This window comes from Dermacentor andersoni, chromosome 1, assembly GCF_023375885.2.
Source record: "Dermacentor andersoni chromosome 1, qqDerAnde1_hic_scaffold, whole genome shotgun sequence".
Taxonomy (NCBI): domain Eukaryota; kingdom Metazoa; phylum Arthropoda; class Arachnida; order Ixodida; family Ixodidae; genus Dermacentor; species Dermacentor andersoni.
The window spans coordinates 88,102,800-88,126,164 of NC_092814.1; the positions used below are offsets into that span (position 1 = coordinate 88,102,800).

Sequence of the window (23,365 nt, forward strand, 5' to 3'; positions counted from 1 at the left end):
CAGCATGTAAAATAGGAGTGTTCAGCGCTTGCAGCATTTCATGATAACTAGGGGCATTGTTGCCAAAATTACATGGACATGCTGCAACAGCGTTGTATGGTCGCTATGTATGTGTGCCCCTGCCAGTGACACCCATGGTTATTACAAGGCAGTGTTGCAAATTTAAAGACCCCGTTCTCAAATTTTGCTGACAGTTTTAAGGTCTGTACTTCCGCCTTTCACTGCTGCTGTAAACTCTGAACACAGGCTGTTGAGTTTACGCATATCGTCATTTGGGAACAATGTGTGCTGACAAGTAGGCAGAGAATGAAGATGCAAAGATGCAAACTCTGTTGAGCAAACTTGTGCCTGTAAAGAAAAGTACGCTTTGCAGCAACAGCGGCAGTGCTGACAGCACGGTCAGCTGTCCTTTAATCGAATTGCACTGCTCGAGACCATCTGCTATTAGTACAGTGCTCAGTGATTGAAACGCAATACTCAGAGCACATGACTGCTGGCACTTTCTTGCACTACTGGTGGTCACTGGAGACACCGAGCTGATGCAGCTTTGTATCACATGAAAGAAAGTACTTTTGTGATGCATTGTGACTGCATTCACGCCTTTGGCAATAACCCAGTGCTCACTGGTGGCGCAAGATGTGCTGACAATATCTCATTTCAATCGCTGAGCACTCTAGATGCGCTACTGTATTTTCTAAAGCAGGTCCCCGCAGGGGTGTCTGTGTCAGCAGGAGTTTGGTGTGTTGAGACACCACGTACCCGAGCACATGAGGGTTGAACCCTCCTGCGTGTAGCCGTGCGCGTCTTAGCCGTATTTGGGGAAAGGGGGATCCTGGGGGTTGAGCCAGTGCTGGGTGTTTGGACTTTCTAGGCCCCCCGGCAGAGGCAACACACCTCTTTGGCCTCTGCTTCACATAGACAGCACCCCCGGACTGATCCACCCGAGGGAAATAGATAGTTGCCTCTCTCTCTCTCTCTCCAACCTTCGTCTTTCTCTCGCTTTCCACCTTTCCTGGCTTCCCTTTACTTCCAATTTTTCCAACAGCAATGGTTAACTTTGTGTGAATAGCCAATATAGGTTATTTCATATTTGATTATAGTGATAACGTACAGCTGGCATTTGCAGGACCTGTTTTTACAGTCCCTGTAAGCGTCCCCTTGTAAGGCTCCATGGTGTGTGGCTGGCGTTATTGCTGAAAACTACACATTCCTCTATGAATGGTTCATTCCCTCAACTCCCTGATTGCCCTCTTTTCTGAGGGCGCACCGATGAAATTTTCTAGTTTTTTGGTCGGCAAAAAGAATACTTCCCCCGTTTCCATGTCATTCATTCTGAAAAACCAGATAAACCAGTTTGAACAGTTTCACCCTTCCTTGTTTCCAAGTCATTGACTGAAGTGTTTGGTCCAGGTTATAAGGTGTCAAGGATGGCAAGCGGTGGTCTCCACTTGGAGCTCCGCGATCAGAAGCAGTATGAGAAATTGCCAAAACTAGTGTCATTTGGGGAAACCCAAGTAATTGTAACCCCGCACCATACGATGACACAAGCCGGGGCGTTGTCTCGGATGATGACTCGCTGGAGCTCACTGAGGCCGAACTCTTGGAGGGCTTCAGTGACCAGTATGTTATAAAGGTCAAAAGAATTAAGATGAGGCGTGTTAGCAAAGAAATCAAAACCAAGCACCTGATACTGACATTCGGCTCAAGTGTTCTGCCCAAGTTTGTAGAGGACAGGTACATCAAGCTTCGTGTTAGGCCATATGTGCCAAATCCCCTCAGATGTTTCAAATGCCAACGTTTCAGCCACAGTTCACAGAGGTGCCGTGGCTGCCAAACCTGTACGAAATTCAGTGCCCATGAACATACCTCTGAATCTTGCGAGAACACTCTCCACTGTGTAAACTGTGATGGGGAGCACGCCGCGTACTCACGGTCGTGCCCATCCTGGAAAAAAGAAAAAGAAATTGTCACAATCAAAGTCAAAGAAAATATATCCTTCAAGGAGGCACGTAGGCGGGTGTCATACCTGCCTAAGAGCAGCTTTGCCGATGTGGCGCATCCAGGGGCAGCGCCACAATGGCCTCTGGCGGCTGTCCAGTCCACACACAGTGAGTCGGCGGTGACGCCATCCGGCCCCCCGGTGGCTACAGTTTGTACTGTTCCGCCACCCCAGAAGAAGGGACCATCGACCTCCGGGCAGGTGGTCTCAAAGGCCTCATCCAACGTGCCAAGGCCTTGACGTCAAACACAGTGTTCGGAAGAGTGCATGTCCAGCGCCTTACAAGAGGCGATGGACACAACGAGCCAGACGGCGCCACCAGCGCATAAGGAGCGGCGAGCCTTTCTCGACCGCTCCAAAAAAGACAACACTCTCATCACGGCGCCTCCAAAGGGCCCGTGAGCTAATCCTCATCTCTTAAACACCCAGCACTAAACACATTTAGCATAATAGATGCACAAATACTACAGTGGAATGTCGGAGGACTTCTCCATAACCTTGACGATATTAGAGAACTCCTACACAAACATAATCCAAAGTTGCTGTGTGTTCAAGAGACACATCTGAAACCTACTAACACTAATTTCGTTCGTAATTACTCTATCTTTCGAAATGACCGCGACGAGGCTACCGCCTCTGGCGGTGTAGCAATAGTAGCCCTCAAATCTGTCCCTTGCCGACCCATCGCCCTTAACACGCCCTTTGAGGCAGTGTCAATTTGGGCTATTCTCTTTAATAAATTGGCAACTGTGTGTTCCATTTATATACCACCTAACCAGCCATCTCGAAAAAACAGACTTTTATGACCTCATTGATCAGCTTCCAGAGCTTTACATACTCGTGGGAGATCTTAATGCTCATAACACGATGTGGGGAGACTCGCGATGAGACGCAAGATGTTGACTCATAACCTCCAGTGCGTGCCTCTTTAATAAGAAAGAACCAACATACTACCACGACCGCTCGATGAAAACGCACAGGTGCAGCCTGCCGTATGCGGCGGAGACGGCGTAGCTCGCCTAGTGTTCCGGGCCACCGCAGCGGCGCCACCAGTAGGGAAGAGCAGCCGGAGATATTTGCGGCGGATCGCAGCGTGACAGCGCAGCTCGCATGCTCTCGCCGCTATTTAAAGGGCGATAATAAATCTTTAATAGTGTTAATCATATTAGTAAGCGTGACTATCGAATGTACCAGGTCAGCGATGTTGCCACCAAAATATAGCAACTGTTCGTTTGTAACTAAAGTGGTTGCTTGAGCTAGTTCGCATTGTGTGCGTCTCTCTGTTTCCTCCTTCCTTGCCGTTGCGCTGTACACTCTCGAAGATGTTCGTTTATGCAACAGTTATTTCTGCAACAGCACAGCCGCTTGTTGACAAGTGCGCTTGTATTTACTGAAGCATTGTGTTTTTCACTCTAGAAAAAAGAAGACGAGCTAGAGCAACGGATAAGTTATAACTGCTTTATTGTCCGTGTAGGAAAAATAATACTCTTTGTTGTTGTAATCACAGGCGCAGTACTTTCCTGGCGAGAGGCTTTCGCGCCAGGCGTACAAGTCGCTCAACTGACAGGTTAATATCTCCTGCCCAGTTTGCATGGGACCGGTCGCAAGAGCTTTCTCAGGAAAACTTTGCACACTTCCATGGTACGGCCCTCCGCTCCGCAAGTCAGCTCACGGCATTGCAAAAGGTGCTGAAGAAAAAATTCTATACACCGCCGCTCCTTTATCATCGAAGTGACGCCAATTTCACCAGTTGAATGGCCAACGTACATATATATATCTTTGCAGTGTTGAACGGCAAGGAGGCTTAAAAAGATTTCTGGATCTTACATGGTCATATATCCTTTGCTTGAGCAAGCCTTCCAAATTACACACTCTCTTAGAATGACGTTGCCATATTTAGGCTTCTTCATGGAGATACTGCGGACTTGGTTCCTAATGAACTCGGCAGTCTTGTCGCCTTATGCAACACCATCGAGTACTTTCGTAAAATAGGCAATGTCCTTGTTCTTTTCAAAAAATTGTGCGCGCTCCTCAGCTCCATCGACCTTCTCTTGAATGCCTGCAGTGTAGCGCTCCTTTAAGATGCGCGGCCTTCGCTTGTACGCGGCGCGTTCAAGCGAAGGCCATTTTTTCAAACTCTAGAGAAGTTTGGCATGATGCATCTGCAAATGATGCAATTTCAGCACAGGTTTCAACCACTGGCTCGGTGTTATTAGACATTACGATTTCATTGCTGTCAGGCAGTGAGCCGGCCGTTTTGACTAACAACAGGCTCGTCATGTGAAGCAACAGTGCCCGCGCATTTTGCCCGTGACTGTGGATCACCCTATCTTCTTTCCAAGCGCGGCCACTTCTTCCTTGGAGCTGACGTGGCCCTCGTGCTCATGTAGCTGTGATAACTGGGGAACACTGTCGGCACCGCAGTTGGCAAAAGCACCATCAACTTGGCGGTCGCCTTGCAGTGGCGCTCTGTAAAATGCAGAACACACACAAATGACCTGTCATTTGGCTGCTATATTGTTCCTTTCCCGCCAGGTCTTTCCCGGGAAATGTTTCGCAGCCATGCTGCCCTGCGTTCTGAGTCGCTAGGGAAACTCGTGGTAGCGGATTTGGGTGTTCTTCGAAGCATTCGTCGTACACAGCGGCACACAACAGTTGCGCGGCATTGTGCCGCAAGCATAGAAGATCACGCAGGCGTGAACTATCTTGAGTGACACTAAACAGTAACGATGCACGCGAATAAAAAAAAGAATTAAAACCACTGAGCTGCGTGCCCTTTTTAATGCTCGCTCCTTCCCGCCAGTGCCTCGCGCGGTCTCTCCCTGACAACTAGCACCCTCCTCGCGAAACGCGGCGACAACTGTAAACTCCGCTTCCACGCTCTCGCCCATAGACCGTGGCGCGACGCGGCAGGCCGCACCTGTGCATTTTCATCGAGCGGCCGTGATACTACAATCCACATCATAATTCATACTCGTCAATAGACCTGTCTATCGGTCCTGGTTCTATCTTCCATGATTGAGAGTGGTCTGTAATTAAAAATTCATTTGGAAGTGATCACTTCCCATTAACTCTAAACCTAGTAACACAACATGACTCCCCTCCGCCTGTTCCTGACTGGAAACGAGCTGAGGCTAATTGGATTCATTATGCAAAAAAGGAGGTGAGGCGTGCAGACAGGACACAACAGTAGAGAAGTGGACAACACGAACACCGTGTTGGCGTTCGTGTTGCAAATTTCTATTGTCTAAAGTCTATTGCAAATTTAGTTGGTTTAATCTGGAGACCATCAATGTCACGTGCCTTACTGTTCTTTAAGGATATAAGAGCAGAGTAAACCTCGTCAGGTGTCGTAGGCTTAAAAAACGCTGTATTTACACTGGGCGCACCCAAGAAATTGAGAGCATCTATATTGTGAGGTTTATTCACTAAATTTGTAAAGTGTTCATTGAGACGATTTGCTAATTCTATACCCATTAGCTGCTTCCCATTCTCTGTAATCTCGAGCGCTTCATAACGACTTCTGTCGCGATTTAGGAGCTTATTAAGCGCACGCCAAACTAGGTCACCTTTGGTATCCGCATCACTATATAGCTTTTCCAGATACTCTTTTTTTGTATTTCGAAGAAACTTAGTTACAAAGTTTCTGTATTTCTTAATGCAAAAAATCATCCGGGCTTTTAGACTGCACAAAGTGAGAGTATAGTTGGTTTTTTTTTACGAATTAGCTTTAAACACTAATTTGTTAACCAAGGTTTCCATATCTTTTTAGATGTCATTACCTTTTTAAATTTAAAACAACTAGTGTACTTATTTTTTGTGATAAGCATGAGTGTATCGTAGGCCGTATTAGCATCGTTACACTCAAATACGAGTGTCCAGTTTACACTTCGAAGTTGGTTTTCGAAAGTCATTCATGGTTCTTGGATGTATTCCCTGCATGACGAAAGATTTACATTGGTTTTGGCTCGCTTTAAGTGTGTTATTTTGTTTAGAAAACATGTATATCGGCAAGTGACCACCTAGATTGGCGACAATGATACCAGCATTGATATCTTGCATTGGGCTGTTCGTAATAAATTAGTCGATAAGAGATTCAGAAAGGCATGCGACTCGAGTGGGTCTTTTTATCACGTTCGCACAACCGAGATAATGTAGGAGTAAGATCAGGTTGTGGGAAACTGTATTCGATTGCAGTAAGTTTATATTACACTCACCGCCTATGTTTATGCACAGTCTATTTTGGTAAGCATAACATAGTAATTGTTCTGAAAGGACTGGAAAGCTTTCACTATTACCATGAGGTGGTCGATACAAAACAGCGAAAACATAGGATCCACATTGTACCGTAAGCGCTTCGTAGTCTGGTGTGGTTTTTGAGAAATCTGCAATCAAGTCACACGAAAGCCTTTCTGACAGAATCTGCATCACACCTCCGCCACAGCGGTTTGGTCTATTTAGAAAGATGCTTTGGTATCCGGGCAAGGAAATGACATCATCTTCTGAGTTGTACCATGTCTCACTTATCATTATTATGTCAAATGTGAATGTGAATTCGTTAAGAAATGCTTCTATCTGATCGTGTTTATTACGGGCAGACTGAACATTAAAGTGCAAAAAAGCAAGAGAGTCGGCGTAACCAGGACGAACAAGGTTGCGTGGCACGATCATAGCAAGATAAGATATATAAAGTGTTTGTTGCCAATCGCCACTAGCAGACTTTAGCTAGGTCTGCCTCGCATGTAATTTTAACAACACTAGACTCTTCCGTTTTTCACGCGAACACTTTTCCGTCCCTCACCCATACAAAGCGCCATTTCATTTCCTTTTTCTTTGCCACAGTCATGCCAAGCAATTGCTTTAGTTGAAGGCACAAATGCTCGTTCACAAAGACAGACTGCTTGGAAGAAAAACCGATGTCTTCTGCAGGGATCCTTGCTTTTCGTGCTTTTTTGATCACAGCATCACGTTTCGACCGACGATTGAAAGACACAACTATGTTCTTATCAGTATCAGAATTCTACACAGCAGCAGAAAAGCAGACTATAAATAATACAAAAAAATAATTTCCAACCTGCAGAATAGATTAAACGTAAGTGTCGGCTCCTGCTGCTGCCTCTGCTGCCAAATGACAGCGAAGGGCCAGCAATGCTCCTTATAAAGGACTTGCAGAGCAAACGACGTGACGTAAATCCACGTGGTTCCCACAATCATTCGTAGGCAGTCCAGGCAGGCAATGATGCAGCCGCTGGGTGCAGTTGCACTCAAGGTTACGATGCAACCGCCCACCGTATTCTTGAGTCATTGAGCGTCTGCAGAATCTGCAGAATAGATAAAATGTAAGTGTCAGCTCCTGCTGCTGCCTCTGCTGCCAAATGACAGCTAAGGGCCAGCAATGCTCCTTATAAAGGGCTTGCAGAGCAACCGACGTGACGTAAATCCACGTGGTTCCCGCAATCAGTCGTAGGCAGTCCAGGCAAGCAACAATGCAGCCGCTGGGTGCAGTTGCACTCAAGGTTACGATGCAACAGCCCACCGTCTTCTTGAAAGGCGTTGAGCGCCCGTAGAATCTGCAGAATAGATTAAACGTAAGTGTCTGCTCTTGCTGCTGCCTCTGCTGCTACCTCGTACTCGGCAGTGTGGTACCATAGAAATCATTGCCCCTCAGTCCCTCCCATCAACAGAAACTGCCATCTTGGCAGGTCTTGTGTGACATCAGGGTGTGCAGAGCCACCGCTGTGTTGTCTGCTTCGAAACATCCTGAAACCATGTGTGTGCCATGCCAAACGCTCTTTCCTCTGCATGCTCAGGCACTCAACAGCATATAAAGGCGTCACAGTTTCATTGTGCCTCCATTCCTTTCACTTGCACGCTAAAAACAAGCATATGCCAGAGAGCGCCTGCAGAATCTAGCTCGGGCTGACCACCAAGACATACATGTGAAAACGAAACACTGCTTATACCGCGCACATTGACTATGCAGAATGCACTTCAATGATGATGATGGGCCCGCCGCAGTGGCTTAAGCTATGGTGTTGCAATGCTAAGCACGAGGTTGAGTGATCAAATCCGGGCCGTGATGGCTGCATTTAATTGGGGGTGAAATGCAAAAACGCCCGTGTCTCGTGCATTGGGGGCACGTTAAACATCCCCCGGTGGACAAAATTAATCCGGAGTTCCCCACTACAGTGTGCCTCATTACCAAATCGAGGTTTTGGCACGTAAAACCTCAGAATTCAATTCAGTGATAATGATGATCTATGCAGCCAGATCCGAATGAGTGTTCGGATCTGGCACTCGTGAATCTGGTTAAAAAGAAGAGTACATATAAAACACATAACACATTTTGTCACCTATCAGTGTGGCCATGCTGCTGTTTGGTTCAACTGGGATATAAAAAAAATTAATATACAAACTTTCTACCGCACTGAGTATGTTCATATTTTGCCAGCTTGCTTTGGGATGCTTATAGTTCAGCATGCAATATAATTCAAAGATAAAAAAAATTATAACCCTATTAACAGATTTGCTGCAGTATCTTAATTAACCTAAATTTAAATTACCATTTGTTCTTTTAAACCTGTTGAGTCATTTAGGCTTTTTTGTGGGCACCATAGATCCAACATATGAAGGAGATTGAAATTTTGGGCTTCACACAGCATTCTGTTAGTGTTTTGGGAATGCCATAATCAGCCTGCCTGGTGTTGCAAATATTGCAGCAGGAACGAAGTTGCTACCATTTATACTTTTGCTTTTGTCCTCGCTTTTGCTGATCAGAACAGACTCACAGTGGTGGCATGGTGGCATGGTGGCTTTGGCACTGCGCTGTTAAGACCAAAGACGCAGGATCAAATCCCGGCCAGAGCGGCCACATTTCGATGTGGGTGAAATGCAAAAACACCCATGTACCGTGCATTGGGTGAACATTAAAGACTCCCAGATGGTCAAAATTATTCCAGAGTCCCCCACTACGGCAAGCCTTGTAATGATATTGTGATTTTGCTGCATAAATCCCAGGAATTTAATTTTTATTTATCAGAACAGCTGTTGTGCCAGTCAGTAACAAATTTATGTATTATTATCACTTTTGCCAGAGAATGCGCCCTCTCAAGTGCTTTAAGGCCATTAGTGGGAAGATTCAGCCCAAACTGTATTTTTGTGTCAATTACTCTATGTTTAGAATAGCATTGGTGGGAATGCTGCACCAATCTGTGCCGGCTGGAATTTGTTGCTACATATTGCTCCCAAGAGTCTGTTTTTTTTACCTAAATTGCGCCATTGCTGCACCACGGCATAGTTTCAGTTGTGTGGTATTTGGGAAGCTACAACCAATACGAGTCATGCTGCTGCATTTATTGGCTGCATTCGTTCATTGTGTTCTGGTGAGTGAGACAGCTGTTGCGACAGCAGACAGAATCCAATTGAATCCTATTTTTATGCCCCAATCATCAGGCTACGGTGGTTTAGGTGGCCATGCTGGCTCTGTGACTGTATGATGAATGCAGTAGTTTTACACATTGTGGGCTGATTTGTGATGGTGCTCTGTAGACTAAAAGATAAACACTGCGTACTGCTTATTCCTGCTGCTTGCTTGCAACTTTATTGATTGCACCATATGACTTTGTTTTCAAAAGAAATGGAGGTCATTCAGTTTAGCATTGAGCTTTATAAACTCCCGCACGGTGATCGCGTATCGGACCTTGGTTCATGCTCTTTGTGAGCATGAACCAAGGTACCCTTTGGTAACCCTTTGGTAAAATATGTCTTTAATAAAGCTCGTGGTAAAAAAAGTTGAACGCAAACGAGCAAGCAGCCTAGCCCTTATGCCTTGTCCTGGGAGAGCATATCAGTGACATAATAAAGAAGGATATGTGCTCACACCACTAATTATGATTCATGAAACAAAATCAAAACCTCCAGAATATCAGGTTTGCGAAGTGATCCTGCCTTCAACGGTTACTAAAGAGAAAAATAATTTGAAGTGTTAGTCAATTACTCACCTCAATACGAAAAAAAAACACAATAAACTAACCGTAAAAGAGGCTTGGTAAGCCAGGAAAAAAAAACACACAAAACAAAGACGCTTCACGCCACCGCCTTGGAGTTCCTGCACCAGCTTCGCGGGATGTTGTTGATTTTGATGGCGACTGCTAACTGTTTATTTGTATAAAGTTGTATTAAATTGTATTCTGGAAGAGTTAGACTGAGCTTAGCAAATTTTGGAAACCTCTGCAGAGCCACAATGGCCCAAATACACATAATTACTTTGAGTTCCACTTCATCACGTTGGGGTTTTGGTGCGAAATTAAGACAATGGAACTTACATCCTGATCTTTTTTCTCTAATAAACTGCTTATTACCACGAAACTAAAAAAACTGCGAGTTTTGAAAGGACATCTTATAAGACTAAACTGATTTAGCGTTTCTCTTTAGTGTCGGCAGCATGTTGGATTTAGTGTATGTAGGCTCGAGCTGCTTATGTCACCTGCTGTGGTGAATCATTTATTTTGTTCCTAGTTCTTGTGATGAAACGATTATGTTAACTGAAGACAATACTAAACTAAATTTTGTTTCTTTGTGTGCGCCTTGTGGAAACTTTACACCTGCTCCAAACACAGGAGCAGATGCTCCAAAAGTATATTTTACCAGCTCCAGTGACTGCTCCAAGACGCTGAAGGGAATTCCCACCACTGGAGTAGCAGAGCACCCAACAAATCAGCATGATTGAAATGATGCATTCGTTAAGAAAGAGTCAAGTGGGCCTTTCAGCTGTGAGGATACGTTCAAGCTTAGCGGATGATATTGGCTACATTTCATGCTGTGGTGTCTGGATGTCTCATAAAAACTTGAAAAACATGTTGAAATTTCGGAAAAGTAAGCATGTGAGATCTCACTCTGCTGCCCATTCAGTGCTGCGTTAACTGTATTTGTTGATTGAGCTGAAAGTTATGCATGCCAGCTTGACTACCGTATTTACTCGCGTAATGATCGCACCCCTGAATTCGGCCATAATTTTGCCGCCAAAATTCGATTTTTTTTTATTTCCCGTGTAATGATCGCACCCCGAACTTGCCGCAGCGATATGTCGTGTGCCAAGTCTAGCTAATAATGATCGCGCTTATCATCTGTCGAATGCTATGCGAACAACTCAAGACAAACCAAGCGGTCTGCACGCACCAAACATTCTTAAGCAGATGCCCCATTTCATTCCGTTCATCACTTTTCCGCACTTCCATGACAAAAGAAAGGTACAACCAAACTTGCCTTTATTATGTGTAGGCTTTATAATGGTTGTGGTCAACAACAACAACAAAGGCTTCTTTCGATTCTTCTCGTCTGCACTCATGGGCACGCAACAAGTCGCGAGCGGCAACGATAGCCACGTTTTCACTGATACGTTAGACCCTATTCATACACCGACGCTTGTAACACAGCTAAGATATTCGCCCACCCTTAGCGGAAACGTGCCATATTAGGATAGTAGTGAAGACAAATGCCGCAGTTTCCGCAGCATGCCCGCCATGTGTTTCTATGTCACTGGCAGCTAAGCGCGCCCATCTGTTTCTGTCCCCTCAAAGTGGACATGGCTACATTATTGCTGCAAACTTGCTGATACTAGCAATATTATTCATTACTGATACAGAAGAAACTGTTTCAATGCACATAATGTACTCACGAGAAGAAAAAAAATCACATTCATCGTGTTCGGCTTGCTCCGCTGTTCGCCATTTTTGTTTTGGTGTCCCGCACTACATACAGTGGCAGCTGCCTATTTGTTGACCTGTTGTCATCCCGCAGCAAATGCGGGATGAAAATTCTTTTTTCTTTTCGCGGGAAATTTAACTCTCGCAATGATCGCACCCCTGAATTTGCGTCAATTTGTTTTACTAAAAAGTGTGATCATTATGCGAGTAAATATGTTATATTACCTAAGAAGTAGTGTGTAGGACAATCCACAAGTGACTGAGAAGCATGCATGCACTTGATGTGTGTGCTTGCAAGGCAGAACGAAATAGGTGTATGCATAGAAAACTGTAGACTGAATTCATGCAAAATTAACACACTTTCATTGACAGCAGTCAGTTGCCTGTAATATATGCACTTAACAGCATCTTGATGATATTAAATGGGTCCTGAACCACCCTTTGGGCTTGGTGAGAAAACGTAGCCCATGGATAGCATACACTGCTGTGAACACTTCAGCCAAGTTTTGCAGTTGTTCGCAGTGCGTGGAGCTTGCAAGTGGAACGCAAAGTCACCTTTTTCTCAAACACTGTCTTTTCAACAGAAGTGTGCTCCTTCCTCTTTTCTGGACGCTTTATTTAGTAATATAGCAGGTTCCCGTAGGCTGCTACTATTGGCAAATAGCTGACATCAATCAAGAAGGGTGCTTGGATCAGGGCGCTTCCTCATACTGTTACTGGGTTGGCCTGGTTGCCCGCAAGGAAACGGCCAGGGATGCGATCTAGCTGCCTGATCAGCCCATATTGAAGAGCACCACGTACCAATTCCACTTTCTAGAACTGACGCAGCACGGAAGCTCCACCTGCTTGCTCGGCAGTGCACCACGTCGCAATGGAATGAGCCACATTTTAGAAATACGCGACTGTACTCCCTTGATCCGACATTAAGTCTCAGAGCGCCATCACAGCTTCACCGTGGAGACGCCACGCTCTTGTATCGACTGTGGTTGGGCGTTGCCTTTACCAAAGCCTATGCATTCCGCATAGGGATGACCGACACCACAACCTGTGACCACTGCGGCCATGAAGAATCAATTGAACATATTTTGTGCGCTTACCCACAGTACAGTTCACAGAGGGAATGCCTTTGCCACGAACTTGACCAACTGGATGACCAACCGCTATCGGAAAAAAGAATTCTACACCACCGAAGGGACCTAACGTCGCAGAAGAAGGCCGTGCAAGCGCTATTGCACTTTCTGCGATCTACCGGCCTTCGCGAACGTCTTTAACTGGAATGTCTTTTGTGTGTGTGTGTCTCCATGTGTGCGTGTCTTTTGTTTTGTTTTTTGCGTTTTCCTCTCTGTCATCTTTCTAACCCCTATCTCCCATCCCCAGTGTAGGGTAGCAAACCAGAGACTGATATCTGGTTAAGGTCCCTGCCTTTCCTCTTCATCTCTCTCTCTCTCTATTGATGCAGTTTAATAAACAGGCTGAAGTAAGTGAAAATCTGCTTTCGAATTTCGATAATAATTATGTACTTCTGGAAGAAGCAACTTATCTGCTCACACTCGGCTGCGGCCGACCGCGTAAAATATTGCAGCAACTTTGGCCACCTTGCTCATCAGTGTCATAGCCATCGGGTATCACTAATTTCAACTAGTTTTGAATGCTCAGCTTGACTCAAACCATGTGCACGCTTGCCAGCGTGCGCTTACTCCTGGCTGCTCCTGGTTAGATGCCTTGGCAGACTATTGATAGCATTTCAAAGTGTGAAAGTTGGATGTGGCTTTTCTTCGTCAGTTAAGTTGGTCAAGGACAAAGCCGGTCTGCACCACATAGCATGGTCAGACTGGAGCATATGAACATGAGCAGGCATTCAAGCCCTGTCATGCACAATGCAAACATTGTGCATACGCACTACATTTGCGTATAGACTGTTTCACTCGCGCAATAACTGCAGCGAGAGTGCGGCCCGGAATCTTCTGGTCACGGGCCTTATCAGTCTACTGCGCCGGTACACAAAGCGCGTTTTTAAGTTGTTCTACTGGCGGAAAGTTTATTTTTAAGTTTTCAGATAAAAGACATACGAATTACGCCTCAAGACAAATACATAAAAATTTTCGTGTAACTTAGGGCAACATTCACTTGTAAAATTGTTCTTATGTACAGAGGAAAAGTGTTTCAAATCTGCAGGCATAGATTTTAACGCACGCTTGCTAGTCAATATCGCAGCCAATGCTTTTCTTGCTCTCTAAATTTAGTGCACTACATCAATGAGCAAAACTGGAAACCGTCCAGGGCCTATGTTCGTAAACAGTGAAAGGGTATTGTATAGCTGTGTTCTGCTACATAGCATGGATACCGCCACCGCCGTTGGGTGTCGTGACAAGTTCACTGGCTGAGCGCACTGCAGCTCGCTGAGGACAACTGTGTTTGTCTTACGTTTGGTGCATCATGGGCGCCAAGATCAGAAGTAGTGGCATCTACATTAGCATCTAAAAACAAATCTGAACTGTGCACCATTGGTACGTTCAGTAGGTGGAGCATCGTGGGCATGTCCCGCTCTGCTGTAGCCTTTGCAGTACAAGGTATTGTAAAAGGAGTGCAAGCACTGCGAAGGTGGTATTTAATTGCCGTAACTCTGCTTCTGCTGAACACATTGAAGTACTTTTTGCAGCAAAATATTTCTGAAGTAGCCTATTCTAACTTCAAATGCATTTCTCCACTTCGATAAAAAGTGATTCAGAGCCTCTTTAAAGTTGCCTTGAGTGTGCCTTAGGCATATGTGTAAATTTGTTTATATTGTTGCTCTGAAATACAACACTGGACCATTCTTATGAATGACATTTTTACACCTATTGTAAAGTGAAGTGCAATGAACCTTTCCTTGAATTTTTAAAATTTATTTTATGAGAACTACCCGATTCATATACAGGGTTTGTATAAAAAGTATAGGAAAAATAGATTTATTAGAGATATTGCTACAATGCCTCGAAAGTCTTTAAAGTACATCCCTTGAGCGTCGACACACTTTTGCCAATGGCTTTTCCACGACTCGAATTCTCCCTGGTTGGTGGATTCCGGAAGGTCCTTAAAGGGACACTAAAGGTAAATATTAAGTTAAGCTAGATGAAATATTACGCTTCTGTAATAACGAATTCTTCATTCGTAATGAAAACAGAGCTTCTGTAAGCGAGAAAATGACGGAAATAGAAAATAGAAGTGGCGACATCTATTGTCTGATTCACAAAGAGCGGCCGCGACCCATCACTGCGAACGGCATCAGTTTTTTCTGTTTACAACGGCCGAGGCAGCAACATGTGGCGATTCATCACCCTGCTGGCTCTGGCTGCGGAGGCTCAAGTGACCGGAACTGGCAACCTACCGCCAAGCAGAGGCACAGAGTGGCTCACGCAGTTCGAACACCAACACTTACCAAATGGTACGCTTCATATATAGAGCTAAATAGTCTACAAAACATATAACACCAACATAGAGGGTGGTCACGTGGAGATTCCGTCAAGTCCTCTGCTGTGCCGCGGGCGGTCCAAATTGAGAAGCAGCAGCGGCACCTATGACGGCAATTTTCTAGACAAAAATTTATATATTGGCATACAGGGAACGATGATAGACTTCTAAACGAATGCTCTGGCAATATATCTCAAGTTAGTACTTTCCTTTAGTGTCCCTTTAAGGGCACGCGTACAAGGTTCTTTGACGGCACTTAGGGTCCCATGGTGATGTCCTTTGAGCAAGGATTTCACTTTTGGGAATAGAAAATAGTCTGCTGATGCCGAGTCGAGACTGTAAGGGGGTTGGGGAATCGTCGCGATGCCGTTTATCGTCAGGTAGTCGCTGAACTTGGTGCAGATATGGCTGGTTGCATTGTCGTGATGCAATTTCCACTTTCTGGCGATGGCTGGCCTCACCTGGTTGACCCTTCTCTTCAGTCTTCTTATTTATTTATTTATTTATTTATTTATTTATTTATTTATGGTACCCTCAAGGCCCGAAGGCATTACAGAGGGGAGTGGGAAAACAGGAAGCATAACAATGAAGTACGGAAAATAAACAATGCAGCGTGTTAATAATTCCTAATTCTACAATACTATGTAATATCTTGCCCAATATTTGTAAGTACGACAGACAATGTAAACAAAGTAGCATCTTGATAATTCCTGTTAGTACAATGTTAACCAGTGTCGTTCTTAGCTGCTTGTAAGTACGGCAAGTAAATGAAATAACATGTTAATAATTCCTAATTATACAGAGTTAGTTGATGCCTTACGAAACAGTTTGTTGTCGACAATAGATACAATTTCACAGGGAAGGTGGTTCCACTGCCGTGATGATCTGGGAAAAAAAGATTGACTGAAAGTGTTAGTGTTGCCTGTTTGAAGTCCGACCTTATGGCGATGATCGATGCGGCTCGATAGGTAATGAGGCTGAGAAATGAAGTTACTGTGAAGGGAGGAATGGTAATAAAATTTGTGAAACAGTGTCAAACGTGCTATTGTTCTACGAGATGCAAGTGATGGAAGAGATAGATTGTCCTTCATTGATGTTACGCTTTAATCTGCAGAAAACTAAAGTAATGTTTAACAGTCTCGGAAGAGAACAGCAATTTACAATAGGCAGCGAGGCACTGGAAGTCGTAAGGGAATACATCTACTTAGGGCAGGTAGTGACGGCGGATCCGGATCATAAGGCGGAAATAATCAGAAGAATAAGAATGGGCTGGGGTGCGTTTGGCAGGCATTCTCAAATCATGAACAGCAGGTTGCCATTATCCCTCAAGAGAAAAGTGTATAATAGCTGTGTCTTACCAGTACTCACCTACGGGGCAGAAACCTGGAGGCTTACGAAAAGGGTTCTACTCAAATTGAGGACGACGCAACGAGCTATGGAAAGAAGAATGATAGGTGTAACGTTAAGGGATAAGAAAAGAGCAGATTGGTTGAGGGAACAAACGCGAGTTAATGACATCTTAGTTGAAATCAAGAAAAAGAAATGGGCATGGGCAGGACATGTAATGAGGAGGGAAGATAACCGATGGTCATTAAGGGTTACGGACTGGATCCCAATGGAAGGGAAGCGTAGCAGGGGGCGGCAAAAAGTTAGGTGGGCGGATGAGATTAAGAAGTTTGCAGGGACGGCATGGCCGCAATTAGTACATGACCGGGGTTGTTGGAGAAGTATGGGAGAGGCCTTTGCCCTGCAGTGGGCGTAACCAGGCTGCTGCTGCTGCTGATGATGATGATGATGATGATGATGATGATGATGATGTTACGCTAGCGGTACGGTTATAATTTGAAAATATGAATCGGACTGAGTTATTTTGGACAAGCTCGAGTGAAGAAATAAGGTTTTCATGGTATGGGTCCCACACAGCTGCAGCGTATTCTAATTTAGGACGCACTAATGACTGGTAAAGTAGTAATTTTAAGGATGGTGGTGCATTGGAAAACTTGTGGCGTAAGTAACTGAGCATGCTATTAGCTTTACTTATTATGTACTCAGTGTGAATGTTCCAGGTTAGTTTTGCTGCTATATGAACTCCTAAGTATTTGCATGAGTTAACGAGTTCTAGAGGAATTTTATTTAGATAGTAAGTAGGAAAAGTACTGGTGTTCCTCTGCACATGCATAACTTTACATTTATTAATATTAAGTTCCATAAGCCAAGTGTTACACCAATCAATCACATAGTCCAAGTCAGACTGAAGAGCATTAGTGTCGTCGTTAGTAATTATTTCACGATATATCACGCAATCGTCAGCAAACAAGTGAATGTGAGATGTCAATGAAGAAGGTAGGTCATTAATGTAAATCGGAAAAAGTAGGCGCCCTAGTACTGATCCCTGAGGCACACTAGAACGAACCTCAGTCAATGATGAATCATAATTATTAGTAGTGTAGTGGGTAATATGCCTCCTGTAGTACTCATTAAGAAAAAAGATGGCTCGATTCGTTTCTGTGTGGACTATCGTCGCCTCAACAAGATTACACGAAAAGATGTCTATCCTCTACCGCGCATAGATGACGCCCTGGATTGTCTTCATGGTGCCGAATTCTTTTCTTCTTTGGACTTGCGATCGGGCTATTGGCAAGTGCCAGTGGATGAATCCGACCGCTCGAAGACAGCTTTTATTACGCCTGATGGCCTGTATGAGTTTACAGTAATGCCATTCGGCCTCTGCAATGCACCCGCGACATTCGAAAGGATGATGGACAATCTTCTACGAGGCCTCAAATGGAAGACGTGCTTGTGTTATTTAGACGACGTGGTAGTTTTCTCCCCTGATTTCACCACTCACCTCTCTCGTCTACGCGAAGTCCTTACTTGCCTTACCACCGCCGGCCTTCAACTTAACTTGAAAAAGTGCCGCTTCGGAGCCCGCCAGCTGACCATACTTGGCCATGTCGTGTCCAAAGACGGCGTCCTTCCCGACCCTGACAAACTTCGTGCTGTCGCAAAATTTCCGCGGCCGACTACAGTGAAAGAGCTCCGCAGTTTCGTCGGTCTTTGCTCTTATTTTCGCCGCTTTGTGCGCAATTTTGTTTGCATCATCGCTCCCCTGACGAAGCTCCTGGCTGGCTCTGGTGACCTTCGTGACTGGACTCCGGCATGTGACCAAGCCTTCACCACTTTGCGTCGTCGGCTTACCTCACCGCCTGTTCTACGCCACTACGACCCGAGTGCACCGACTGAAGTTCATACCGACGCCAGCGGCGTTGGTCTTGGGGCCGTCCTTGCACAACGGAAGCCTGGCTTTCCAGAATATGTGGTTGCATATGCGAGTCGTGCTCTCACGAAGGCAGAATCCAATTATTCTGTCACGGAAAAAGAATGTTTAGCTATAGTTTGGGCCTTAAACAAATTTCGCCCTTACTTGTATGGCCGTCCGTTCGACGTTGTGACAGACCACCACGCGCTCTGCTGGCTTGCGTCACTGAAAGACCCGTCGGGGCGTCTTGGACGTTGGGCTCTTCGGATCCAAGAATTTGACATTCGCGTCATTTATCGATCCGGGCGCCAACATTCTGATGCCGATGCGCTCTCCCGTGCGCCCATGCGATCCGACGAAAGGCCACCTTCATCCATAGAGTGCCCGGTTGCTACGCTTGCTGTTACTGACATGCCGTCTGAACAGAGAAAAGATCCGTGGATTGTGTCTCTCATTGACGTTCTTAGAGGTTCTTCAACGTCTACATGCCCTCGAGCCATTCGTCGCCAAGCCACCCACTTCGTGCTACGGGACGCCATCTTGTACCGCCGAAACTATCAGCCCGACGGTCGCAAATGGCTGCTAGTCCTCCCTCGCCATTTGCGTTCCGACGTATGCACGTATTTCCATGCCGACCCACAACAAGCTCATGCTGGTGTCCTGAAAACCTACGAGCGGCTCCGCCAGCGGTACTACTGGCGCGGCATGTATTCTTATGTCCGCAAATACATTCGGTCATGTGCAGCCTGTCAGCGACGCAAGATATCTTCTCATCCGACAGGCCCTCTGCAACCTTTACCGTGTCCTGCACGTCCTTTTGATCGGGTTGGCATCGACCTTTATGGGCCTCTTCCATGCAGTGCTGCCGGAAATCGTTGGATAATTGTCGCAGTAGACCACCTGACAAGATATGCTGAAACTGCTGCACTTGCTTCGGCTGCTGCTCGCGACGTCGCCGCATTCATCTTACGGCATTTCGTCTTACGGCACGGCGCACCGCGAGAACTGCTCAGTGACCGAGGCCGTGTCTTCTTGTCCGAAGTTATTAATGAGCTACTCGCCGCGTGCCGCACTATTCACCGCACCACTACGGCGTATCACCCACAAACTAACGGTCTAACGGAACGATTCAACCGCACCCTTGGGGACATGCTCACCATGTATGTTGCGTCGGATCATTCAAATTGGGACGATGTCCTCCCTTTTGTGACGTACGCATACAATACCGCCGTTCAGGCTACCACAGGCTTCTCACCATTTTTCCTTCTTTATGGGCGTGAACCATCCACTACCCTCGACACCGTACTACCATATCACCCGGATGCCTCTGAATTCACCCCTCTTTCCGAAGTTGCTCGCCATGCTGAAGAGTGCCGCCAACTGGCTCGCTCATTCACGTCGGATACCCAAGGAATCCGCAAAGATCGCCACGACAACGATCAGCCCACACAGTCCTTCGCCGTGGACTCTCACGTCTGGCTTCGGCTGCCCTTCCAAGCTCCAGGCCTTAGCCCAAAGCTTGCTCCGAAATATCAAGGTCCGTGCCGGATCGTCGCGTGTACTTCGCCTGTGAATTATGTGGTCGAACCGGTGACGCCATCTTCGGACAAACGCCGCCGTGGCAGCGAGACTGTTCACGTCAGCCGCCTGAAGCCGTACCACGACCCCCTTATCGTATCATCGCCTTAGGTCGCCAGGATGGCTCCTCTTCGCCCCGGGGGTAGTTGTAGTGGGTAATATGCATGTGGCACTGTGCGGACTGCCACCGCTGCGGCGCGAGACACGAGCGCGGGTTGTTGATGCGAAGCGCTAGGACTCGTGATCTAGAGCTACCTGCGATCCCTCGAACGAGCTACAATAAAGCCCATTTCAGTAGTAACAAATTGATGACAGTTAGTAAGAAAACACTTAATCCATTTCAGCACGTTACTGTCAAGGTTTAAAAGTGTAATCTATGAGTGAAAGATATTAGTTGGGTTTCACATAAGAATGTTTTGCGAAAGCCATGTTGAGCAGAGGTGAAAAATGAGTTCGAGTCAAGAAAGTTAACGAGATTAGTAAATATAACATGTTCAAGAAGTTTGCAACAGGTGCTGGTAAGCGAAATCGGGTGGTAATTCAGGGCTGAGCTTTTGTTACCAGACTTATGCAACGGAACCACCTTCCCTATTTTCCATTGAGCAGGCAGAGTACAAGTGTTTATTGATTGCTGGAAAATATTAGCAAGTATTACAGAACTGTATGAGTTAGTGTTTTTCAAAAATTTGCTATTAATGGTATCATAACCGGGAGCTGAGTTTAAAGGCAAATCATCAATCAGCCTAGCAATACCTGCAAAGTCAAGAGCTATGGGTTGCATAATGAGATAGTTGTAGTGTTCTGTGTGTGGTAGATCAATGTTCGATGAAGTGGAAAAATTATTTGCAAATGATTCACTGAGAATGTTTGCGCAAGCTTCACTTGGAATAATTTCACCTGACTCATCTTTCAAGGTGATCGAGCTATCAGAAGACGGGTTAATGACGCGCCAAAACTTTCAGATATCTGTCTTAAGCATGTCGGGTAATGTATGGGATAAGTAATTGTCTTTAGCATTTTTTAGTGCAGTTAAGTACAGATGATTGGAAACGTTATAGGTTTTCGAAGTTATTTTACTTGCAGATGATTTAGCTAAGCGATAGAGACGTTTTTTTCTGTTAGATAGACGCTTTATATAAGAGTTGTACCAAGGGGATTGAGGATTAGAAGTGGTGATTCGATTAGGAATGAACTTTTCAATTAATAGGCGTACTTGGTCTGCAAATATATCCCAATTCGACTGGACCGTACGGTTCTAGGTAAAAAGCACCATTCACTGTCTGCCCCTGAGGTACAAATTCGTAGTGGACCACTCCCTTTGTGTCAAAGAAAATGATGAGCACGGCTTTCACTTTGTATTTGCTCATTCGAGCCTTTTTTGGACGAGGTGATGCCGGAGTATGCCATTCTTAACTTGGCCACTTTGTTTCCGGGTCGTATTGAAATATCGAAGTTTCGTCTCCTGTGATTACGTTGTCCAAAAAGCCGGGGTCTTCTTCAAGGCTTTGCAGAAGGTCTTCACAAGCAGACACTTGCCTCTGCTTTTGCTCGTCTGTCAAGACCTTCAGGACGAGTTTAGCGCAGATCTTCCGCATTGCCAAATTTTCAGTGGTAATGCTGTGCACTGTGATCATATCAATGCCAATTTCACCTGAGACTGTTCGCACACTTAAACGACGGTCTGAATTGAGCACTTCATGCACATGTTGCATGGTGTCATCGGTTCTTGACGTCGCCGGCCATACCCGCCGTGGTTGCTCAGTGGCTATGGTGTTAGGCTGCTGAGCACGAGGTCGCGGGATCGAATCCCGGCCACGGCGGCCACATTCTGATGGAGGCGAAATGCGAAAACACCCGTGTACTTAGGTTTAGGTGCACGATAAAGAACCCCCGGTGGTCGAAATTTTCGGAGTCCTCCACTACGGCGTGCCTCACAATCAGAAAGTGGTTTTGGCACGTAAAACCCCATAATTTTTTTTTTTTTTTAGTCATTGGCCGTCCAGTACATGGCTCGTCCTCCGCACTCTCTCAACCATCTTTGAAGAGCTTGTGCCACTTAAAAACTGCAATTTGTGACATTCTTTCATCCTTGAACACTTGGTGAGTCATGCCCAACGTCACCATACCTGATTACCCAAGTACAACACAATATTTAATAGAATACCGCTGTTCAATCGTTCGCTACATTTTGTGCTTGCACCCAGTTGCTCAACAAAGGTCCACTAAAAACACAATCTAGCCTGAACGAACGCTCACAGGCGACTGGCGCTTAGCGTGTCTTGAAGGTCACATCCCCTACCACCGAGCATGCGTGGTGCGAGCGTGCTGCGACGTATAGTCACGTCAGGAAACAGTTGTTCCTAATACATTTTGTACAAACCCTGTATTGTTGTAGTTCCCTTTGCGGTCAAAAAGTGATTGATTCCTGTGTTCTTATTTCATATTTACAACTCTTAAGAAACTTGGTAAATTCCTGGCTTTCATATTGAATTATGCTTTCTATAAATTGGAAGTGACACTAAACAAAATGGTGCCTTTTTTTTCTGGGTTTTCAGGTGGCCTGATCGCATTCCTCCTGTTCCTGCTTCGCTCTCTCTATTATCTCACCATGAGGGTGTCGCACATTGAAGAGTCTGCGTGAAGTTGGAGTTACCATGATGTTGATGACAAGGCATTGGAAGCCTTTTGAAAATGGCCGCACCTTATGCTCTGGTATATTACTCCAATAGCCCCTTCATCCAGGTCTGAAAGCTGGAAGAATTTTGACACTTTTTTTTTGTCATTTTTCTTTGTGTGTGCTGCAATTCTGTACATACTATTTTGCTCTTAAAGCACTGGTAAGGTAGCTCTGTTGTGGGCATGTTTTAGTTCTCACAGAAGCACCCACCAGAAGGCTGTGTGTTTGTGTTGCGACATGTATTGCTTTTCCTTATGTAAGATTTGTTTTGCTATTAATTTTCGAACTGATGTTTGAATGGGAAATAAAAGCACTGAATTTTCCCTGACTCTCTAGTGCAGGCATGGATGTGACCGTGCTATGTTATGCTTTGACCAAGTGCTATAACGCATTCTAGCTTGATGCAATGCAAACCAGTAAATAACAGCGTGATGACATGATTTGGTGTAGACTGGGCCAACATCTCCTGAAATTGCATTAGCTTTGGATTTAATTGCTCATACATAAAACATGAGATTGGGTGTAAAAATGGACTTATTCAATTATTCAATCTTATTTGTTTTGCCACCGAATAACAAGAAAAGTAGTATACAATGCCTTTGGGGGAATGTTTCCCCAGTAAAAAGAAAAAAATCTGTTCCAGTCTCTTTGTGAACTTCTCATTACTTCTATTTAAACAGGCCTTATAGCTAGCTATC

The 23,365-nt window shown here is 45.3% G+C and overlaps 1 protein-coding gene across 1 annotated transcript in view; it reads left to right on the plus strand.

The window, feature by feature from the left end:
- The window catches only part of LOC126544131 (type I phosphatidylinositol 4,5-bisphosphate 4-phosphatase-B-like), a 44,843-nt gene extending 21,848 nt beyond the window's left edge, over positions 1-22,995 (plus strand). Inside the window, exon 8 of the mRNA XM_050191356.3 lies at positions 22,546-22,995. Coding sequence (XP_050047313.1) covers positions 22,546-22,631 — 86 coding nt within the window. The 3' untranslated portion in view covers positions 22,632-22,995. The remainder of the gene's footprint in view (positions 1-22,545) is intronic.
- The last annotated feature ends 370 nt before the right edge of the window (positions 22,996-23,365 follow it).